Genomic DNA, 19,602 nt, shown 5'->3' with positions numbered 1-19,602 from the left:
CTCCTTTGTGCTGGCATCGCTGCAGTACAGGGGCCTTGATTACATTCGACAAGGATCATTAAATATCCACAAAGCTTCGTTCTACCCCGGAGTGCCAACAAAACGGAGACTACGAAGTTCATCGTAGCGACTTTGCGACTTGCTCTCAAGTGTGAACCAGTAAATGATGAAGAAGACAATTTATAGCTTTATTCGCAGCTTGAGTTGTCGAGCAGTTTGTTTTGGGGGAGAGAAAGAGGCCCTGGCAATCAACCTCTGTGCGTAGCACGCGTAGGGAACTGCTTCGCATGGCCGGGAAATGAAAGTGCGCACGCACGCATGAGCACACGCACAGACAAACAATGACACACGCGCCCAACGCGCATGAACGAATGCCGTGCAGTACATTATTCGCGGTGCGTTGTTGTTGACCGCATTGTTCGGGACAAAAGGCAAAAGCGCCTTGTCGAAGGCGGCACATATGCCACAGGGTGCATAAAAAAGAAGGCAAAAAAAGAAAGGGGGCGGGGGCAGAAAAAGAAAGAAAATTGTGCTGACAATTTCAAAAGCGCTCATGTGGAAGTATAGATGGCAGGACTTTTATTACGGGTCCAAGAGAATTCGAAGCGATGAGGTTTTTTGCAATGCATGCGGTATCTACATATTACGATATCGGCTTCCGAACTTGTCTCTGTGTGGCCCTATTACGCAGTATCCTACAATGGTGAAATCACCTAATCCTCGGCAAATACGCGTCTGTCCCTGACGCGCCCTATAATTGGATGCAAATGCCAGACTGTTCACGGTGGTTACAGCAACACTAAATCAGAGACGTTTGGTCACTTATTCTTTGCTGAACGTACAAACTCGCCCTCTTCCCTTGGAGACCCGTTCCCGTAACGCGCTGATCTCGAGCCTCTCTGCTCCTGGAGGAACGAGGCTTCTGTGGAGGCGGATCGAGAGAGGCAGGGAGCCTCTCTCAATTCGCCGTCTCAAGCGCCGTCGCAGGCTCGTCGGGCGATCAGTGAGAGCTGCGCTGTTTTTCTCTCGTCTCGCTTTTTGACGTCGCGCCGCCGCCAGGTGGCGGCAGCCTGCGGAGGTGGTAGGTGGCGCCGCCATCGAAACGAGCGGCCGCGACCGAAACGCGAGCCGAGAGCTGCGGCGGGGGGTGACGGGGGGGAAGGCTCTCGCGTCGAGGTGTTCTGCTGGCGCGGATGATCGGCAGGGCATAACGGCACCAGGCCGGCAGGGAGAGTGGCCGGCGCGCTCGGCCTACACACGCACGGGGCGCGGACGCGGTGAGCGCACACTCCAGGGCGGCGTTGTTTCGAAGCGCGCATCAAGCAGTAAAACACTCGGTGCTGTGCAGCCGCCTGTCAGCAGAACTGCAGCGCGTGCCCTACCTCGACCATCATGGAGCGACTCATCGAGAATCGCGAGGAAGTCACGGAACCGGTGCCCACGTGCGTCTTGGGTGAGTGACGGGCGACTTGGGACGTAGCTGTAGCGATGTCTGTAACAGAAACCTGCGTGTACGCAGGCAAGGACGTCGTGAAGAGGCGCGTTTGTCTAGACGAGTTAACCTTCGTGTATGTGCCCGCGTCCAGTCGGATTAACCGTTTACGCGGGAATGACGGAAGTTCACCTATTAGCATGCTTTCGAGACTTGTTGCTTTGGACGCCTGGTTCGTAGCACGGTTTCCATTTCGGTCGTTACTGCCATACTGTTTCTCTAATCGTTGTTTCCCACATACAGAGTAGCAAACCGGAGACGTGCTTCTGGTTAACCTGCCTGTCTTCGCTCTCTCTCTCTTTACAGATCAGTAACGCGAATGATGACCAATTTGCGCCCGTTAACCAGAGTTTCAAGTAATGCAGTTTCAATAAACGATATAGGGTTTCTTTTTTTTCATTTTTGTCGACTTGACATACATTGCTTTCCTTTGATGAGTTATCCTCCATCCGTGTTTAGGTAATGCATGCTGATTTGGTTCTAAATTGGTAAAATCCTGAATGAGTCCTGGGAGGTGCACGACTCACAGCGAGCACTACAGCACGAGTGCTGACACTTTTCTTAGCCACGTGATTTTGCTTTCACGTCCTAAGAAATAGTGGTTGCGCAAAACGTGGCGCGAAAGGTGCTATGCCAGACTGTGTAACTCTTGACGGTTTCTTACCTTATGTGCGAGCAGCAAATGCAATGGAATGCGCTGCGCACTTTTATGTGCAATCTATTTCTCGTTTTTTTTGTGTGTGTACGTCGTATACGTTTCCGTAATTGCAGTAGCATCCTGCGCCACGAATTTATCTTATTGCATAAATTTTACGGCAGTTCTGTTGTTTGTGTTTGATTGATTGATTGGTCTTGGTCATGCGAGCGCTGTTTCGCATGCTATAGATGGGAGGAGGCGCTTGGGCAGTCGATTTTTTTGCTGTGTTATCTCTTGAACCTTTGCGATGCGAATATATCTGGTTGACGTCATTAACATGTGAGCTGATCAACATGCATTTCTCTAGAGCTTTAGCCTGCGATAGGTCCATCAGGAATGTAGCCTGAACGCAGCTCCGGCGCACTCCTTGTAAACAATGTGCAAGACCACATTCGTCTACGGCGCGTGTGGGTGCCTGCGTTAATCTCAAAAACGAACGCGGTATTCGATTTGACTCTGTCTACGTCGCCAGCGGCACTCTTCACGGGCCATGCAACTTCTCCAGCGTCGTCGATAGCGCTGTCTGCACGAGACTTGACAGCCAAAGACTCACGTACGAAAATTCTTTGGGGCACTATTCGCTTGATGTATTGACATAAAGGGAAACAGCTCACTGTGCAGGCTTTAGTTGGGAATAATTGATTTCAATTTCACACTTAGCGCCACAAAATGCTCTTGTAGATCATTACACCCCCTGTACGCCCGCAAAATATTGATTTGGTGTGTCTTGTACACACGTCCCTAGCTTCTCCCATTACTTCTCTATGTAGCAGTTTCATGCGCTCTATGATTTTTTAAAGTGTCGTTTCACACGCGATTATTTTAAAAGGCTGCTAGAGACGGGCTCATCAGCAAGAAAGCTGCGTATACATAGTTCAAAAACGAATTGTTAAGAATAAGTCGATGGTAAATTTTCCCCTCCGTGAAGTTGCCCGAACCGGCGTGAACCTTATAGAATTGCACAATTCGAATCGTCGGCTCTCCACCTTGTCTATTGTCATTCTTCTTAGCGAGTGTTACTTTCATCTTAAGAAACTTTAAGCTCCATATGACGCCATCTCAACTATAGCGTAAATGGGGAAACAGCGCTTTGCCAAACTCGTTGCTATAGTAACACACAGTGTGCGAGGTCCGGGTACGTATCTCGAACGTATTAAAGCCGCCGCATTCATCGGCTAACGTCTGAGCGCGTCTGGATCCTTCCGAACACGTGTACATGTCTCGGTCCCTATCTATCGGGAAAGCGTGTATGACGAAAACACGGGGAGTCTCGTATTCCGGTCGAGTGCGTTGGCGTATGTGCCCTACATAGGGCAGTTCCAGGCTGGAACGTGATCTTTGCTCCGACGCGTTGCCGCAACTTGGCTGTCCATCCAATTTCGTGTGCGCAGCGTGGTTATGCAAAGGCAGTTGCGTTATCTCTGTGTTCAAACGAATGGTTCTCGGAAGCGCAACGGCGGTCGTTAGAGGGAAGCAGCACGCGATCCGAACGAAGATGGAGAGAGGCACGAAGGAGGCAGACACACAGGGCTGTACTTTCAACGAAATGTTCATTTTATCGGTAGATAGGTTTCCATGCAAATAACCACGACGAACAGTGGCGACACGGAATGCAAACTCTTCACCACGGGCTCTCGCGCGTGCTATTTATTGCTTGTGGCTAATTTTTTTTTTTTTTTACCCCGCTACTTATTCCTGCGGTTCAAGCTTCATCGACCATGTCGTTACGTGAATCTTGCCGTCGCGAATTTCAATACGCACGCTCTTATACTGTAGTCGGCAACAACCTATGCATGAATTCAGTAAAAGCTGCACCCACAGAACCACACTGCATCTGTGTACCTCTGTGTATCCGCGCTGCAGAACGTAATTCCCGAAAGGCGTCGATAATCGCTGAAGCGATAATCATTCGCTCGCTCCGTGTTTCGCACTGGAGCGAGCGAATCCAATTGGCCTACGCCAGCTACACAATTTCAGAACATTTTAAAGCGCACGGAATTAATAACAGCCACAGTATGAATGAAGGATGCCGACCAACTTTAGATGGATGTCAACGAACTAGCCACTTGATGATTAATAGTGTCTTATGGCGCAAGGGATACAGCGGCCAAAGAGTGCCATCGACCTTACCATGCTGAATACTAGCCACTTGCCCATCTTGATGCATCTAAGGAACTTGTTGTGAGTTAAAAATTGCTTTATTTCTATGGTTTTGCGCGTCAAAACCGCGATCTGATGATGAGACATGCCGCAGTGCAAGGATTCGGATTAATTTTGGCCACCTATGGTTCTTTAACGTACAGCTAAATTTGAGTGCATGCATTGGCGTTCTTTTTCTATTTATTTTTTGCATTTCGCCTTCGCCGCAAGGCGGTCGCCTCGGTCGGGATCGAACCTGCGACATCGAGCCCAGCAGACTAACACCATGCTCACCGAGCTATATCGCGGCGGGTAACTTTTTTCGGGTTGGACAGTGGTACATTTTCCACAGTATTCTGAGGTTGCCGCCGACTATGGAATGCCGTTGCTGCTTCGACATGCGCGAAATCTGACAAATATTTAAGCGCAACTGACAAAAATGTTCCAATAGAAAGCAGGATTGTCATTTTTCTTTTAGCTGTTTTCTTGGTATGCCGTCACAAAGTCGCCGTATTGTGTCAGCCCAGCTTTCGCTAACACACCGTGAGCTGCATGACTGTCTCACTTTTCGAAAGTATATCGGACTATGCCCCAAGCGATGTTTCTTTTTTCCCCCCCCTTTTTTTTGCTGCCTCCGGTTTCATGAGATGTTATTTGGCTTCTGCGTCTGCAGCCGTGCCTATAGCAGCGAATTTCTTCCTGTATTGCGCAGCGCCGCAAATCCGAGCCTCACTGCGCCCAGGATATTAATAATTCAAGAGCTTTATACCGTTCCAAAGTCACTCTGAGGCTTTTGGGAGAAGCCGGAAGAAAAGACTGCGGATCAAAGGTTTCGCCATTTGGAAATATTGAACTTGCACCTAAATGTGAGTACGCGTGGATGGGAAAGGAACCCGCGGCTTTGCGCTTGCGACATCGGAACTCAATCACCCCCCCGAGAGCCACATGGAGCAGTATCGCTCGGTATACTGAAGCTGTTGATTTTCAAGCAGAGACCTGAAGTCATTTTTGTTAAGGAACCTGATTTTACATCATTGGTAATGCCGAAGCTTCGAAACTTCGCAGCTACAACATGTTCAGTCACGTGATCAGCACACCTGCTTACCGATTCACATCAAAGCGATCAAAGACCAGCTCGCTGTTCGGCGGCATCGCGAAGTGAATCATCGCCCTGTTTCGGTATTAAGGAAGTGTAGTGAAGGTAACCCCGCGGAAATATTCGCAAAAGAAACTGAGGCTCTCGTACTTCAGGTAGGTGTTAAAACACCGTAGAGCGATAGACAAGTAGAAAAAGAAATTGTAAAAAGAAATGATAAGAAGACCAAAGGGACCTTTTAAGGAGACTGACTTCGTAAAACAAAAAAAGAAGAAACGAAAAAGAAACTAATGAAAAGCAGGAAGTCGTACATTTGTGCGGTGTGTCCATATCGTAAATCCTGCCTCTACTGCGTCGCCGACCAATTGAAACCGTTCAAAGGAGGGCACTGATACGGCCGTACAAGAGCGCGGAGAAATGCCGCTTGTGCGGCACAAAGCGTTAAGCCAATGTGCTTGCGATAGGATTCAGTTTTTGGGGAGAGCGCTTTAAGACTCTTTCTCCTGCCGTCCTTTTCTCCTTTTCCTTCGTCAGATATACGGAATGGGATAGCAGACCACGCTTCTTCACAGAGTAAAAGAAAAAAAGAGAAAGGTCTCTGGCGCAGCGACTTCGTTTTGGGATGGCGGGACAAAGAAAAATAAAAGCCTCTCGCGCACGGCTCCACAGAAAGGCGTTCGGCGGGAAAGAAGCCCGGCTGTATTGAAGGACGCGGAGGCACCGCTGATAGCCTCTGATTGCAGCTGCAGGCGCAGAGGACGTGGCGGCCTATTGAAGGAAGCCGACGCGAAGTCCTCAGCCTCCGATGCATTGGCTCCGTGTCCGAAAGTAGGGAACGGTATACGAACAACCCGCTTGCAGAGTCACGTTTTCCGGCCCGGAGTTACGAGCGCAGAGAAATGGCATCGGCGTTTCGGGGCGCATGCCCGTGCCCGTAGAAGAAACGTTGCTTGATTGTATACGATCGGGGCGGCTGTCCCACCTATAGGCCCGGTGGGAGAGCCGGGCGACGTTCCAGACGATCGCCTACAAGCGAATGATTTCGCGCAGTTCCTGAATCTAAAAGACGTGTCTGCGGCCGAAGAAGGCGGCCAAACGAATGCAGGGGGAAGAATACACTGCACGCGTTTGTGTATGGGAAGGCTGAGTAGTTTAGTCGAAGCACAAACGGCAGGAACATAGGCGTGACGAGGTGAGCGGCACAGAATGGAACATAGGAACGACACGGCATGCGAAAGGTTGTACGAGCAATGGTGGCTATTGGGACAGCCAGTGGTGTTTGCAGCGGCAAACATGGCATTCAGCACACAAAAACTATGACAAGATGGGCAGTTCCTGAAGTTATCGCTAGGCAAGATTCCCGTACTCACACAAAAAGGTACCTGAGAAACGTTTTACCGTACAATAATACACGCTGTCTTAATGTACCCATCCGCCGAAAAACGATTGAGAAAAAGCAATGTTCTCAATTCTTTTAATACGTAACTTGTTTTCCTTCGAAAAGTTTGAGTTTGGAAGAAAAAAAAAAAAAAAACATGCTCTCGGCAACTAATTTCTGATGTCTCTCTGTGCTCCATTTTTTCTTTCTGAGTGCCATCTATTATTTACTGCGGTAGAGTGGCCGCAGCCTATATAATATAAAGGTTCTCATTTTTCGTTTACTTTCTTTTGTCTTTGTATCTCCGGAGATTAAAATACCTCTACCGCTCTCTATTAAATGTGGAAGGACTTTCGCTGTAAACAGTCTAGGGACAATGTCGGCAGCAATGAGTAAGAAAAAGGAAGTTCCTGTTCCTTGCGATCAGCGCCAAAGCAAAGACAAGACAACGAAGTTCACTCTCTTAATTTGAAGCAGCTGACATCGATCTTCGCTTGCTGCCCGGTTTTATTTTGTTATGTTCGTCCTTTATTTATCGATTCTTTTTCACTTTGTTTTGCGCGTAGCCGCTCTCAATTTGCGCCGTCTTGCTCACGGTTCCTTTAAGAGATATTAATAAGTACAATATTCGCCTCAAGAAAAAAGCGCGAGAGATTTAAGAAGAGCCGTTGGCAGAAACTTTCCTTGCATAGTACGTGCCCTCAAGCGTAGTTCATTCAGTTCCCCCCGGTCAATTTTAATCTTTGGGTGCACAAATGAAAAACTAAGCCTTAAAATAAATAAATAAATAAATAAATAAAGCTGGCATCGGTCTTGCGATGCGGACGATGAATATCATCAGAGAAGTAATAAAAGTATCACGTTTTCTTAGTATTTCTGGCATGCGGTGTCACGACTCATGGTGAGAGTTCTCTTTTAATACGTATTTGTTACAAAAATTATCTTCTTGTTACTTCTTGCATAGCGGCTGGCGTTCATTGTTGTTGCATACTTCCTTTCCCTCTCAATCATTTATTCCTTTAGGCGAACTTGTAATTAAGCCGTTAGTGAAAGCGAGTAACTGGTGGACTACTTCCAATCATCATTTAACCCTTTCTGCTTTACTTTAACCCGACACCGTTTAATCCCTACCCAACTAGCGCCCATCGTCGAATGCTATGCGAGATGTTCCAGTTAACTGTAGCCAAGATTTAAAAGTATGCAGGAGCACTCTAGGTGGACGCGACGAAATACATGTTGTTGGCTATTGTAAAGAGAAAGTCAGACTATTCTATTGCATTCTGCTTAACTACATAATTATTCAAGTATAATTAGCCAACTTCGCAAGTATTAACTTTAGGGAGAAACTTCGATCTTATACAGCAGCTCGTAACTTACTGCTTATTACGTAATAACTTTTTCTGCGTTCTGAGCAAATCCTACGAAACATAAAAGGAAAGCTTGTGACATGCCCGCTAGCATGCAGCGATCACAGTGCTCTCAACCGTGCCACGTATGAACGAACAAATAAAGAATAACTTGTTTATTAATTTCAACATTAAGCTAAATACATCGGATAAAGTGATAAGAACGTGCTCAGAGTACAATAAGAGCCGTCTGTAGTGAGTCGCACAGCCCATAATGGTCAAATCGAAACTTGACCTAGTTAACAGCCGCACCTTGAATGTGCTCGTTAGCACTGGTCAGAATGGAAGCCCATAATCAGAAGTCTTCGACGGGGACTACAACTTAGGCGTAATACCACGGTGCGCAGGGTCGCAAGACTATTTCGAATCGGTTAGCGTTTTGGCCTGTTCTCATTGGTTCGCAGTTTCAATGCGCATATTACAGCATCAAATCCACAGCGACAGGTTAATTGTTAAGCTTCGTCCAAAGAAAAACAAGGCTACAGCGATTAATAGCTATACTCCGTTCCCTGCATAGCAGTCAACGCTGTGGAGGCAAGAGAGACTTCGTGCAGTGGCTTCGTTCGCATTTGGAGCTAGTTCGACGTTTTTTGACCCCAATTGTGCGCAAATGACTTTATATAGGCTCAGTAGTATGGTATGGTATGAAGAACTTTATTTAGGTCCTGAGGGATCAGTCTGGGACTGATGCGGGCCGCTACCACGTCGGTACAGTAGTGAATGAAACAATTTTTAAACCTTAGAAACAAACACACAGTGGTATACGGCTGCTAATGCGTTGTTTTAGAACATTTTTATTTTTGTTGTTCTTCTCGGGTTTTGCGAGCGAACGCTGTTGGCGCACAGCGAATAGACGGCACGCGTGGAGTGTTAACCTTTCTTGACCGAACTTCTCGCGTAGCTTCCACGGCGTTGACCGCGATGTATGGAACGGAGTATAGGAGCCTTAGAGTATGCTTAGGCGTTCCTCGAGCAACCTCAAGTTCCTTAGTAATTGCAGAGGCACGTCATGCTCCATTTCCTATTATGAAGACGGTTGAAACCTGCCGGCACTACTCTCGCGTTTCAGAGCAGCACAAAAGGCACCCGCTAGCAAGTGCACTTATTGAGAGAGACAGGGATAACATCAATTCGGTGATTCAGGCGCACAAAAATCTACTACCACGTCACGAATCTTGCTTCTCAGATATCTCCTACGTACCCTCCATGGCGACTCGTCTCTCCTAAAACTCAACTTTCGGTTGAAGGCATTATTCGTAAAAGGAGATATGTTTGTGCTAGCAGCACAACAACTAGCGTTATACCAGATATACTTCCGATACTCTTGCGAAATTCAAGCGCATACAGATGGTTCTTGCGAAACAAATTCTTCTACAGTTACCTTTGTCATTCCAAAATGGAAACAAATACAGACGTTTAAACTATGTCACATGACCTCATCAAGAACAGCAGAGCTTCTTGCAATATTGGCTTTGTTACGATACACAAATGCAATTCAAAGAGGCGAACACTGGGTCATCCTTTGTACCTCGCAGGGAGCTTTGTCTTCACTTCATGGTGACATCAGCAATACGCAGAACATAGCGTTAGTTTACGAACCACTAAAGAAACTCAAAAAAGCAAGTGAAGAAAATCGCATACTAATGTTACAGTGGATACCTGAGCACTGCAATATCCCTGGAGAGAGAGATAGAGAGAAAAGGATGCATAGAAAGGCAGGGAGGTTTACCAGAGGCACTTCCGGTTGCCTGTCCTGCACAGGGGGAAGGGTGAAGGGGGATAAAAGGAGAAAGAGACCGGACGGCAGAGATAAGTGTTGCAGCAGACAAGGCAGCCGGACAAGCGCATTCACGCCACATATGGTCTCCTTCTAACGCAAGGCAAATTGCGGCACACATTAAGACAGATCTCAGCCCGTGGTTGCAAAGCGACATGGTTTGATCAGAACTCGAAATCTTCAGATATATTTCACATTGACCCATCACTTCAATTTAAAATATCGTCCACGTTAGATACAAACAGAGCCTTTGAAATACTCTTTCACCGTCGGCAGCTCGGTACCGCGTACACAAAACACTTTCTACATAAAATTTCAAGAGCTGATAGTCCGAAATACACTTGTGGCCAAGCGGATGAGGATGTACAGCATATCCTGGTAGAATGTCCGCGACATGCCACACAAACACAACGCTTAGCACATGATCTAGTGGCATTAGACCGCAGGCCCTTGAGCCATAGGAAGATATTCGGTCCATGGCCAACATATATACTCATTGCAAAGACTAGCGTTACTGGCCCTTCAAATATATCTAGAAGAGAACAATATTCTAGGAAACTATTCAGGAGACTGTTTAAATGTGATAAGCGCATTCTATTGTTGTTTTTTACCTGACTTTGGACAATTCGATGTCTGATTTTATCTACCTTGATATAAATCTAATCCGTGCCCTGATTTTAGTGTAGTCATGTGACCGGACTTTGTGTTTCCTTTAGTGCACCTATATGACTGGACTTTGTGTTGCTGTATTTCTGAGTTGACTTTCAGTTTGAGTGTAGCATTAGTGTACTTATGTGACTGATATTTGTGTTTTTGCGATTTCATTATTTCTTTACTGTGACTTATTTTTTTTTAATCCCTATGTGAAAAGGAGTAGCAGGCGCCAATTAAAGGCGAGAACATCTCCTAAATATAACAAAATAATAAAAAAAAATCTACGTGTAACTATATATACAGGCCTAAAGAGCTTTTTTTGGGAACTTCTGATAGAAATAAACATAGTCGACACTTACACTTAAAACTTGGAAACACCACCTTTGCGTTTATTCTCTTATTTTTGCTCAGTTTGTGGTATTTTTATTCTTGCTTCCATCAATTTCGCGCGCATTATGTTGCCTCGAGTAAAAGTGCCAAGCGTGAATGTTCCAGGCCAGTAAAATGAGAGTAATCGCGCATAATTATCTCGGAGGCTAAGCCTTCGTGCGTCAAATGCTATTCGCCAGACGTCCGCCTGGCGTCAGGACATGTATTACTAGAGTTCTATGTAAAGAGTCGCGCACAATATTGTTACTGTCACGCGGTGCGAAGGATGTCATTAATGTTCATTATCGTTCGCATTTGTTTGCCTTTCGTCGGTAATCACTCGTTCCTCCTGCTGCGGTGGCAGGAAAAATAAAAAAAAGAAAGGAACGATAGTTTTGCCTTCAGCCTGCCTTCGGGGTAGATAGATTATGTATGTATATATTTACATACGCGCCTGTTCTCTCGGCGACGACGAAAGCAAATGCCTTTTGTTACGCGGCTCGGACGGACTTGTTTCTCTTTCTGCTCTTCGGCACAGAAAGCAGAAGCTATTGATTTTCGTCGCGCAGTGTTTATTTAACTCCTTTTGGTCTGATATGTACGGATGTAAAGTCTATGAGGAATAATGGCGTGCAACAAATAAGACTGGTATTTTTTTTTTACTTCCTTAAATCTATTGCTGATTACAGTACAGAAAGCGCAGGATGATGTGACGCGTGGCATGGGGCTTTCATAAAGGATTCGAGTCATCCCAGGGCAGAGAAACGAGAGCTAAAAAACGTCGCGACGACAGTCGTGTCTCATAATGGTGACTGCACTGGATTGCCAACGAAGAGGTTGAAATTGAACGGGCGAGTGAAAGGCGGGTTTACGACAACGCACACCTGGAAACCTAACTGCAGTAATCCAAATTTCGCTCGTCAAATTTCACCTCTTTCCGCTCTTTGAGGGGCATTGATCAGCGGTGTCCTTGAGATGGAGGCGGAGTCTTGCACTTAACAATCCTTCAAGAAGGTTGCGAAACGGATATTTTTTTACCAAGTTCTATTTCGTGTCGTTTTTCATTGTTTGTGTTCTCACACGCCAGCTAGAGGCGCATGATTTTGGCCGCCATTGAACGTAGCGTTGTCCTTTGGAGCGCAGCCTAAGCCTGCCCGCAATCTTTAGTGCAGCCGCCGAACGGCTTCATTAACGAGTAAACGAAAGAACGCCTTCGAAAGCATCATCAGCGTGGTCAGCGAGAGACTTGATGCAAGAATTCATGTTTGTCTTCTTTGTATTCTCTACTCTGCGTCTAGCGACTTTCGCAAAACATGCGAGTTAGCCATCGTTGTGGTACGGTTCTCTGCCGTGGAATTAAATGATTTAAACTCAGTACAGCCCGGCAATTAAGTAAGCCGTAAACAGAGGGATGACCGCAGGGTAGAACCCGCACTGATGAGGAATCTCTAAAGCAATCGATCGGGTGGCGCCGCCGACAGATCTTTAGCGCGATCCATTAGGAGCTCAGAATAAACAGGATCTGTTCACTTAGCGCTCGTTGCAGAGAACCCTGAGCCTGAATATTTTTGCGCTTACTTTATGCTTTCCTTGTGGATGCGAGAACGAAGTTTCCTTCTGTGCGCCTACTTTACTGCCATGTTTTCGATATCTCCGAAGCTGAAGTTATGTTCGCTCTTTGAGTGTGCTCACGTTCTCACGGTGAGCGCCGGTGTCATACACGTGAAGGAGTTACTGGACGTGAGCAAATACAGTAACTCTAATGCATGTTCTTTGACGCGAGCGAGGTAAAAACGGACCGCGGCGCTTCCCTTTTCTCTGACTGCGCGGAAAGGAAGACGCTGGCGTACGAGTAACGTTCATTTCTGTCTCATATCCTCGCTTTTCGCATCGTTGCTTCCCCCTTTCATGTCGTGCTTGTTTTCTTTTTTTTTAGAACCTTATTCTCCGCCACAGCGCACGTCACCATCCCTCACTGAGTTGCGCCAGCGTTTCCGAATTTAGACATCAACGCTTTTTCACTGTGAAAGCTGTGCAAACAAACTATTCAAAACTTTTACTGCGCAAACAGGCCCTGGAAGCACGAAGTTGCGAAATCGGGTATGTTGCGCGTCGTGCGCAATACACACTCCGGGCGCTGGTGAAGTACATCTTCCTCGTACACGGAGGGGAGGTGGGGGAGGGGGGGGGGGGGGGGCGTAGTGTAGGGGCAGCACGCTCGCGTTCTTGCCACATTTTGTCGCCAACTCGCAGGATTCGGTTCATACAACTCCATTCTCGACATCGCTTCACGTTATCATACTTTTCTTTCTCATTTTATTGCTATCATACTTTGCTTTATTCTCACTTACTGCTCCAACGTCGGCCTCGGAGAAACGTGCAGTTCGGCACTGCCGGTGTCAACAAATTAAGTTCCTACACTGCAGCCCGCGCGAGTGAAAACAGAAACAGGACACGTCTTGTCTCTGACTGCAAGGTATTTATCTGGGTCTGTTAAACTAGAAATACTGGCGTAGTTCGACGTTGATGCTTCTTTTGATTAAGAAAGAAGAACCCTTTCCTGCGTTACAAGCCGTTCGCAGAGCAAACGGTAGTTGCCCCATTTGACCAGTCAGGGGCACACCAATTGATAATGAAGATGTTTACCTGTGTTGCTGGGTAACACCTGCAACAAAATACCAAGTTTTACGCAACGACCTTCAAAGCCGTAAGGCGTGCGCCATCAAACTAAGGGAAAAAATAGGAAGAAAAAAAATGAATTCGGTGTGTTCACTGAGGAGGCAAGCTCTAATGTACATGTGTCTTCTTTGTTTGTTTGTTCTTTAATGTCAAGAAGTACAACAGCTTTATCGTTCGTAATTTGATCCATTCATTTCAAAGCTAGGCTTTGACAACTACATTTACATTTAACTCTCGAAGCGCAGCTAAATACAATATTATTAAGGACACATCTCGAATTTCCCGCCACAAACACAGCCAGTTGTTAAAGCCGATCTTTGCACTAACAAACATTTTAAATAACTCATTTTTTCCGAAAACAATCATTGATTGGAATGCCCTACCTGGAAATTCCCATTGGTTACAACCACCCACTTGAAGAATCTTGTTGACTGTACCCCTTGTATATATTTGTATGTTTGCTTTCATTTTTGTATTTGCTCACGTAGCCCCCTCCTGCTTGGACATAAGTCCGCAGTATTGTGAAAATAAAAAAATAAATAAAAATTAGTGATTTGCTCCTGTCAAGACAAGCACAGCACGAAAGCTGTCTAATCCAAGTGTTGACCGCGAAAAAAAAAAAAAAAAAGAACGGTGCACATTGGCATTCGTGCACGACAACTGCTGAACCACGTGGTGATTGCGGTCGAGTGGATCCGTGTCAGGGAAACGGCGCACATTATTTCCTCGCAGAAATTACGTGCAGCATTATGCAGGCTGGAACTGCTTCGCGTCTGATCAGAAGTACGTGGCACTTCGACTACTGCTCCCCGCCGTTGCTGGAACAAATTCCTCGTCGTCCGCCCTGTGGCAGTGTGTGAACGGTCGTAGTCACTAAGATATAATATGATAGATTTTATCCTGTTTTGTTCTGTTATGCATGGACTGCTGTGGGGAGATTGGAGTGAAGAGTATCTCGGCCGCACCATTTCTCTATATAGTGCTGCTAAAAATAAAGGAATAAGTGATAATGCTAAGATAAATAAATAAATATTTGAATGAAACAAATAAAGATGAAAACACCGCAAGCAGAGTTCACTGGCGTCTACCCGTGCCACTGGTCGAACAATATATTCAGGTTCTTGTACTGCGAGCGAACCTGGGGTTTGGTCTGCCACAAGACATTCTGGCTTGCCGTTAGAATTTGCGACACAAGAGCGCGAACGTCAGATGCAGATTTTCTGATAACGGCTGGCACATTCTTTTCTAGAAACCGTAACCCGAGCGTACACCAACCAACTCGTCCAACTCGCACTGTTGCTCTTTTCTTAAGCGTGATTAATTTATTAATGTGTAGTTAACGACTATCACAATCGGTCAATTACGCTCCGTTGATGTCCGGAACATTTCAAAGCATGACTTGGTTCATGCACGCCAGAGGAGCTGTTGCGAGCTCTGAGGCTCTCGCTTTGTGCTCACTGTTCCCGATCAATGTTCAATGTTTCCGAGAAAATGTCGACAACCGGAACATTTTCTAGACAAAAATGGCAAACAGTTTATTACACCGTGTCAGTACCTGCAAGGGGGGCTTTTACCATTTCCTCTAAAGATATTTGCATTATCTTCTTTTTATTTGGAAGTTTGATTATACTAGCGTAAACCATATGCTGAAAGTTCACCACTGCGAGATTAACCTGCATACCTTATGAGGCACGAGGGAGATCGCCTTCGTATTACACTGCACGGAACAGTCGAGAAGGAGCGTAGTCGCGCTATAAGCCCTAGGCGTGGATGGAGGGCACTGCAGGCGTGACTGGGCCGCTTAATCGACAGTCACACTGATTCCTCTCTCCAATCTTCTCTAATATTACCTTTTCCTATGGTCGACAGAGGGTTGGCAAAGAATACCACGCGAAAGTAATGACCGGGTCTAGCAATGCCCCGATTTTGTTTGGCGCGTGATTCTAGGCCATTTGACCATTATTAGTGTACTATATACTAGAAGATCTATTATGAAAGATCCGTGTTCCCCGGTCCATGTTCCATGCTCGACACTCGCTTAACAGGTACAGATGTGTTTTGGTAAAGCATGGCTTAATTATAAGCAGCGCACTCGAAAAACAAAGAAAGAACGACATAGAAAACGATATGATGGCTTCCATGAAACTGCAAATGATTTGAAATGACTTTCGTGCGCAAACGTTTCGCATATAACATTTGACAATTTAAAGGATTTTTTTTCAAGATTAATAGAAACGGTAGGAACTAGGCCTAACAGCTACTTATTCTATGCATGTAACAATCGATGTTAAGTCAAAATGACAAATACTCATTGTAATAATCGGTTGTCTCCCATCATTAGGTGTTCGTTTTTCTTTTTACTTAGAAGCATGATTATGTGCTCTGGTACAATTACTATTTTTTTTTATTGCACGAAAGCTTTCAAATCGTTCTCCCGGTCTCCTGCCTACGTGATTGAGCGTCCTGCTCCTGCTTTTTGTTTGTTTTTATAGTGTTTCTTACTTTTTCTCTAAGTTCTTGCGCACCGAAAAAAAAAAGTTGTTTTTGCCGGTGGTTTCCAGAGGACTGATGCATCGGTCACTCCTGTCTCAGCACCGTGAAATGAAGAAGTTCTTACCTCGTTTATCAGCGAGCGGATTTTCTGAACTTCCCTGCCTTTCCTCTAAAGACGAAAACATTCGTGCTGTACAATCATACTCCTTATAAAGTTGTCCGATATATTCTTCGTATAACGTGGCCGGGAAGCTCTGTATTTATCTCTTTCAGATGGGCTCGCTACCATTAGGGGCGTGCGTATTCTGCTATACAAATTGGTAGGGACGTGTTCGAACGTTTCGTCTTACCTTTTCCATCTTGTTACGCCTTGAATTTTTGGCTGAAAACAGCTAAGGAGCACCCACAGTTTCTGGTTTCTGTCTACCATCTTCCAAGTTAGCACAAAAAAAAAACTTTATATGGATCGATGTTGTATCATTTCATTGTGTGCCGACACAGCGTGCAGACAGCCGCACTTAATATATTATCGTGTCTTTCGGAGTCATCGTTTTCTCCTCTAGCGCCGCATCACAAAAAAGAAGCTTGCGACATCGACGAAACGTTCTTGGTTTAGAGCAAAACCGGAGAAAAGGTTGAAACTTGGCTGAAACATTGGCTTCAAATTTCGATCGCCCTCGAGGCAAATTCAATTAGGTACGCGCCTTCTCGAACAAATGTATATTCAAATGTTAACGATAAAAGTGTTTCTGATCTAATATTCGTTGTTTGCCTAGGTTATAGAACGCTTGTGGAGATGTAATATTTGCGATGTCGTCTTTCCACAACGTTATTTGAGAAAAAATAAAAATAAAAGGCTTGGGGTGGTTCTTTTATAGGACGGCTTGCATATGAAAGCTTGTACGCTATTATCGATTTTCACTTTGGAACTCTGTGTCCCTTGGAACTTCAAAAAAGAAGAAGAGAAAGTGGTGCTTGTATTCTAGCTTTCCGAGTGCTTCCACAGATAAACTAGCTGCAAACATTTATTGAGGCGGTCAAAGTTCTTTTTTTCTTTCTATTTGTGTCCGATCTAAACCCAAAGAACGTTTGCTATTCTGGAAGCACAGCGCCTGTGTTTGAGATTGCGCATCACTGACAATATTCCTCGAATATACTCCTTTTCACATGTTAGACGTATTCAATATCGCTGTGTCGATCATGTTATCGCTTTCCTGATTAGTGGCTGTTCTATTTCATGTAGAAACAGCGTCGGTGGGCTACGGTCAGCCTCACTTCGCCGTCGAAAGATACAATGCGCTCAAGAAGCCTCCCTTAGTTGTGACACGCATTACGAGCATCATTAGTAAGGAAATTTCTATCTCTCCATCTGTCTCTCTAAAAAGAAGTTTCATTACACTCGACTCTGTCTCCTGACGCAGTAAATGTGTTATTCTATTTTTTTTTCTATTTTATTCTTGCTTTTATGAAGATCGTGCTTCTAGACATATACCTACTTTCAATGCGGGAACGCATAGGAACCAAGCGCCCTCGACGGCGAATTTTATTGTACTGCTTGGGACGAAAAAACGTGTGATCGATTTATGCGCTGTCTCCTTAATATTCGACAATACTTCCAAAAAAGGTTAACAAACAAGAACAAAGCAAAACGCTGCGACATAAAGAAACGCCAGTACGCCATACGAGAGTACATCGCTTATTTTTTTTTTTTCCTCAATCGAAGGGAAATGTTTCGTGAAAAGAGCTTCGCGCGTTTTGAGCGTGCCGCTAAGATCCCTGTAACATTCAAAATGCGGAGATAGGGGTGAAATCTGAAATGTATCTAATACGACTCGTACAGAGCGTACGCACACAGAAAAAAAAAATGAAAGGGAGAAGAACGAGGAAAAAGAAAGCTACATTTTGCATTATAGCCTGAAGACGTATCTACAAAAGACGTCGCGGTATGCGGCGAAACCACAGCACCACCAGTGAGACTTGTCTGCTATAAAAATCAAAATAAAATAGCACAGAACAAAGAGAAACTTCAAACTCACCTTGCACGCACCGATGAAGAAAAACGGAGAAGTTCGAGCCAGCGGAAGACAGGAAAAGTAATGTCAGGGAAATCCTCCGCGCGCGTAGACGTATATGCGGCGTACGTCAATTGTGGATGCCTGATGTCGTGCGACTCAAAAATGATTGGTGAACCGGAAGAAAGAACGAGATGACACGACGGGCAAAAAGGGAGGCGCGCGGAATCGTCTGGCACTTTCAAAAGCAAACACAAGAAAGCGAGATTTTTTTAAAAGGAAGGAACCTCCTTGGTTGGTAAAAGAAAAGAAAATAGTTATACCCACACAAAATCTGAGTTATGGAGGCGGAAAGCTCGCGCAAAAGATCTCCTGCTGGCAGCCCGTGCTGTCCACCCTCTAGGGAAGTTGCCAAACAGTCAGCGGTGGGGATAAGGCGTTACAGGGACCTCGATGCGGCTTGTGCAAGCCAGTTCGAAGCGCGACGTCGGTGCCGTGTCACTTTGGGTCGTAAAAATTTTGCAGACTCAACTTCGTGGTGGCTAGGAATAATATATATATATATATATATATATATAATATATATAGAGAGAGAGAGAGAGAGAGCGAGAGAGAGAGGAAAAGAGGAAATTCGGTGAGTACCACTAGACGCCGAAGAAAACGACAGAGAGGGAGATTTAATAAAATAGAGGCAAACCGCTGGGTCCTTCGACGGGCCCTGGGCGTGGGTGGAGCCCTGAGTCCAGGACCCCAACAAAACGAGAAACTCATAAACCTCATAAACAGGCATAGAAAGCAATGCAAGGAATAATTTAAAGCAACAACAACAAAAAAGTGATGTTTTCGAAACAACACCACCACCACGACGACGACGACAAAGGGTGTGGCTGGAGCGAACGAAAGGATGAGAATTCTCGGGGTCAGCAGAAGGGGCTGTCGGCGAACGCGTTACTCGTCCTCCTATGCAGCTAAGAATATTTTGCCAGTTCCGCACTCCCCACGTGGGAACGTGTTCCGTCGATCAGGCTGTCGACGCGGCGCGTCCCAGATATTGCGAAGAGTGCTGGTGCCTGAGCCGTTTTCTATGGCGAAGCTTCTCCGTGTAGGAACCGGCGCTATTGTTTTCGTGCTCCTCCGTCTTTCCACGTCGACATGTGCGCGACGCAGCGACAGCTTGGAGCCAAGCAAAAGCATTCCGTGTTTGTGCAGAGGGAGGAAGCAGCATTTGTTCACGGCGCGTACATTGCTCGCGTTTGATTCTCTTACACTTTACTTTTTAATAAATTTTGTTGACGTTTTCTCTTTACCGCTCGCTAAAATTTGAATATTCTTATTGTTTGCGCCAACGAAATGGCAAGTAGGAACCGCGCTTTGTGCGCGTTGATGGGTGCCGCGGAATCCTCCTGAAGA

The 19,602-nt window shown here is 45.6% G+C and overlaps 1 protein-coding gene across 1 annotated transcript in view; it reads left to right on the top strand.

Annotated features, from left to right (window-relative positions):
- The first annotated feature begins 1,134 nt into the window (after window positions 1–1,134).
- LOC126517761 (carotenoid-cleaving dioxygenase, mitochondrial-like) overlaps window positions 1,135–19,602 on the top strand; it is a 105,785-nt gene continuing 87,317 nt past the window's right edge. Inside the window, exons 1-2 of the mRNA XM_055064728.1 lie at window positions 1,135–1,277; window positions 1,349–1,453. Coding sequence (XP_054920703.1) covers window positions 1,393–1,453 — 61 coding nt within the window. The 5' untranslated portion in view covers window positions 1,135–1,277; window positions 1,349–1,392. The remainder of the gene's footprint in view (window positions 1,278–1,348; window positions 1,454–19,602) is intronic.

The sequence above is a fragment of the Dermacentor andersoni genome, chromosome 3 (assembly GCF_023375885.2).
Source record: "Dermacentor andersoni chromosome 3, qqDerAnde1_hic_scaffold, whole genome shotgun sequence".
Taxonomy (NCBI): domain Eukaryota; kingdom Metazoa; phylum Arthropoda; class Arachnida; order Ixodida; family Ixodidae; genus Dermacentor; species Dermacentor andersoni.
The sequence above is the reverse complement of the archived record's forward strand: the minus strand, read 5'-3'. Positions and strand labels throughout refer to the sequence as shown.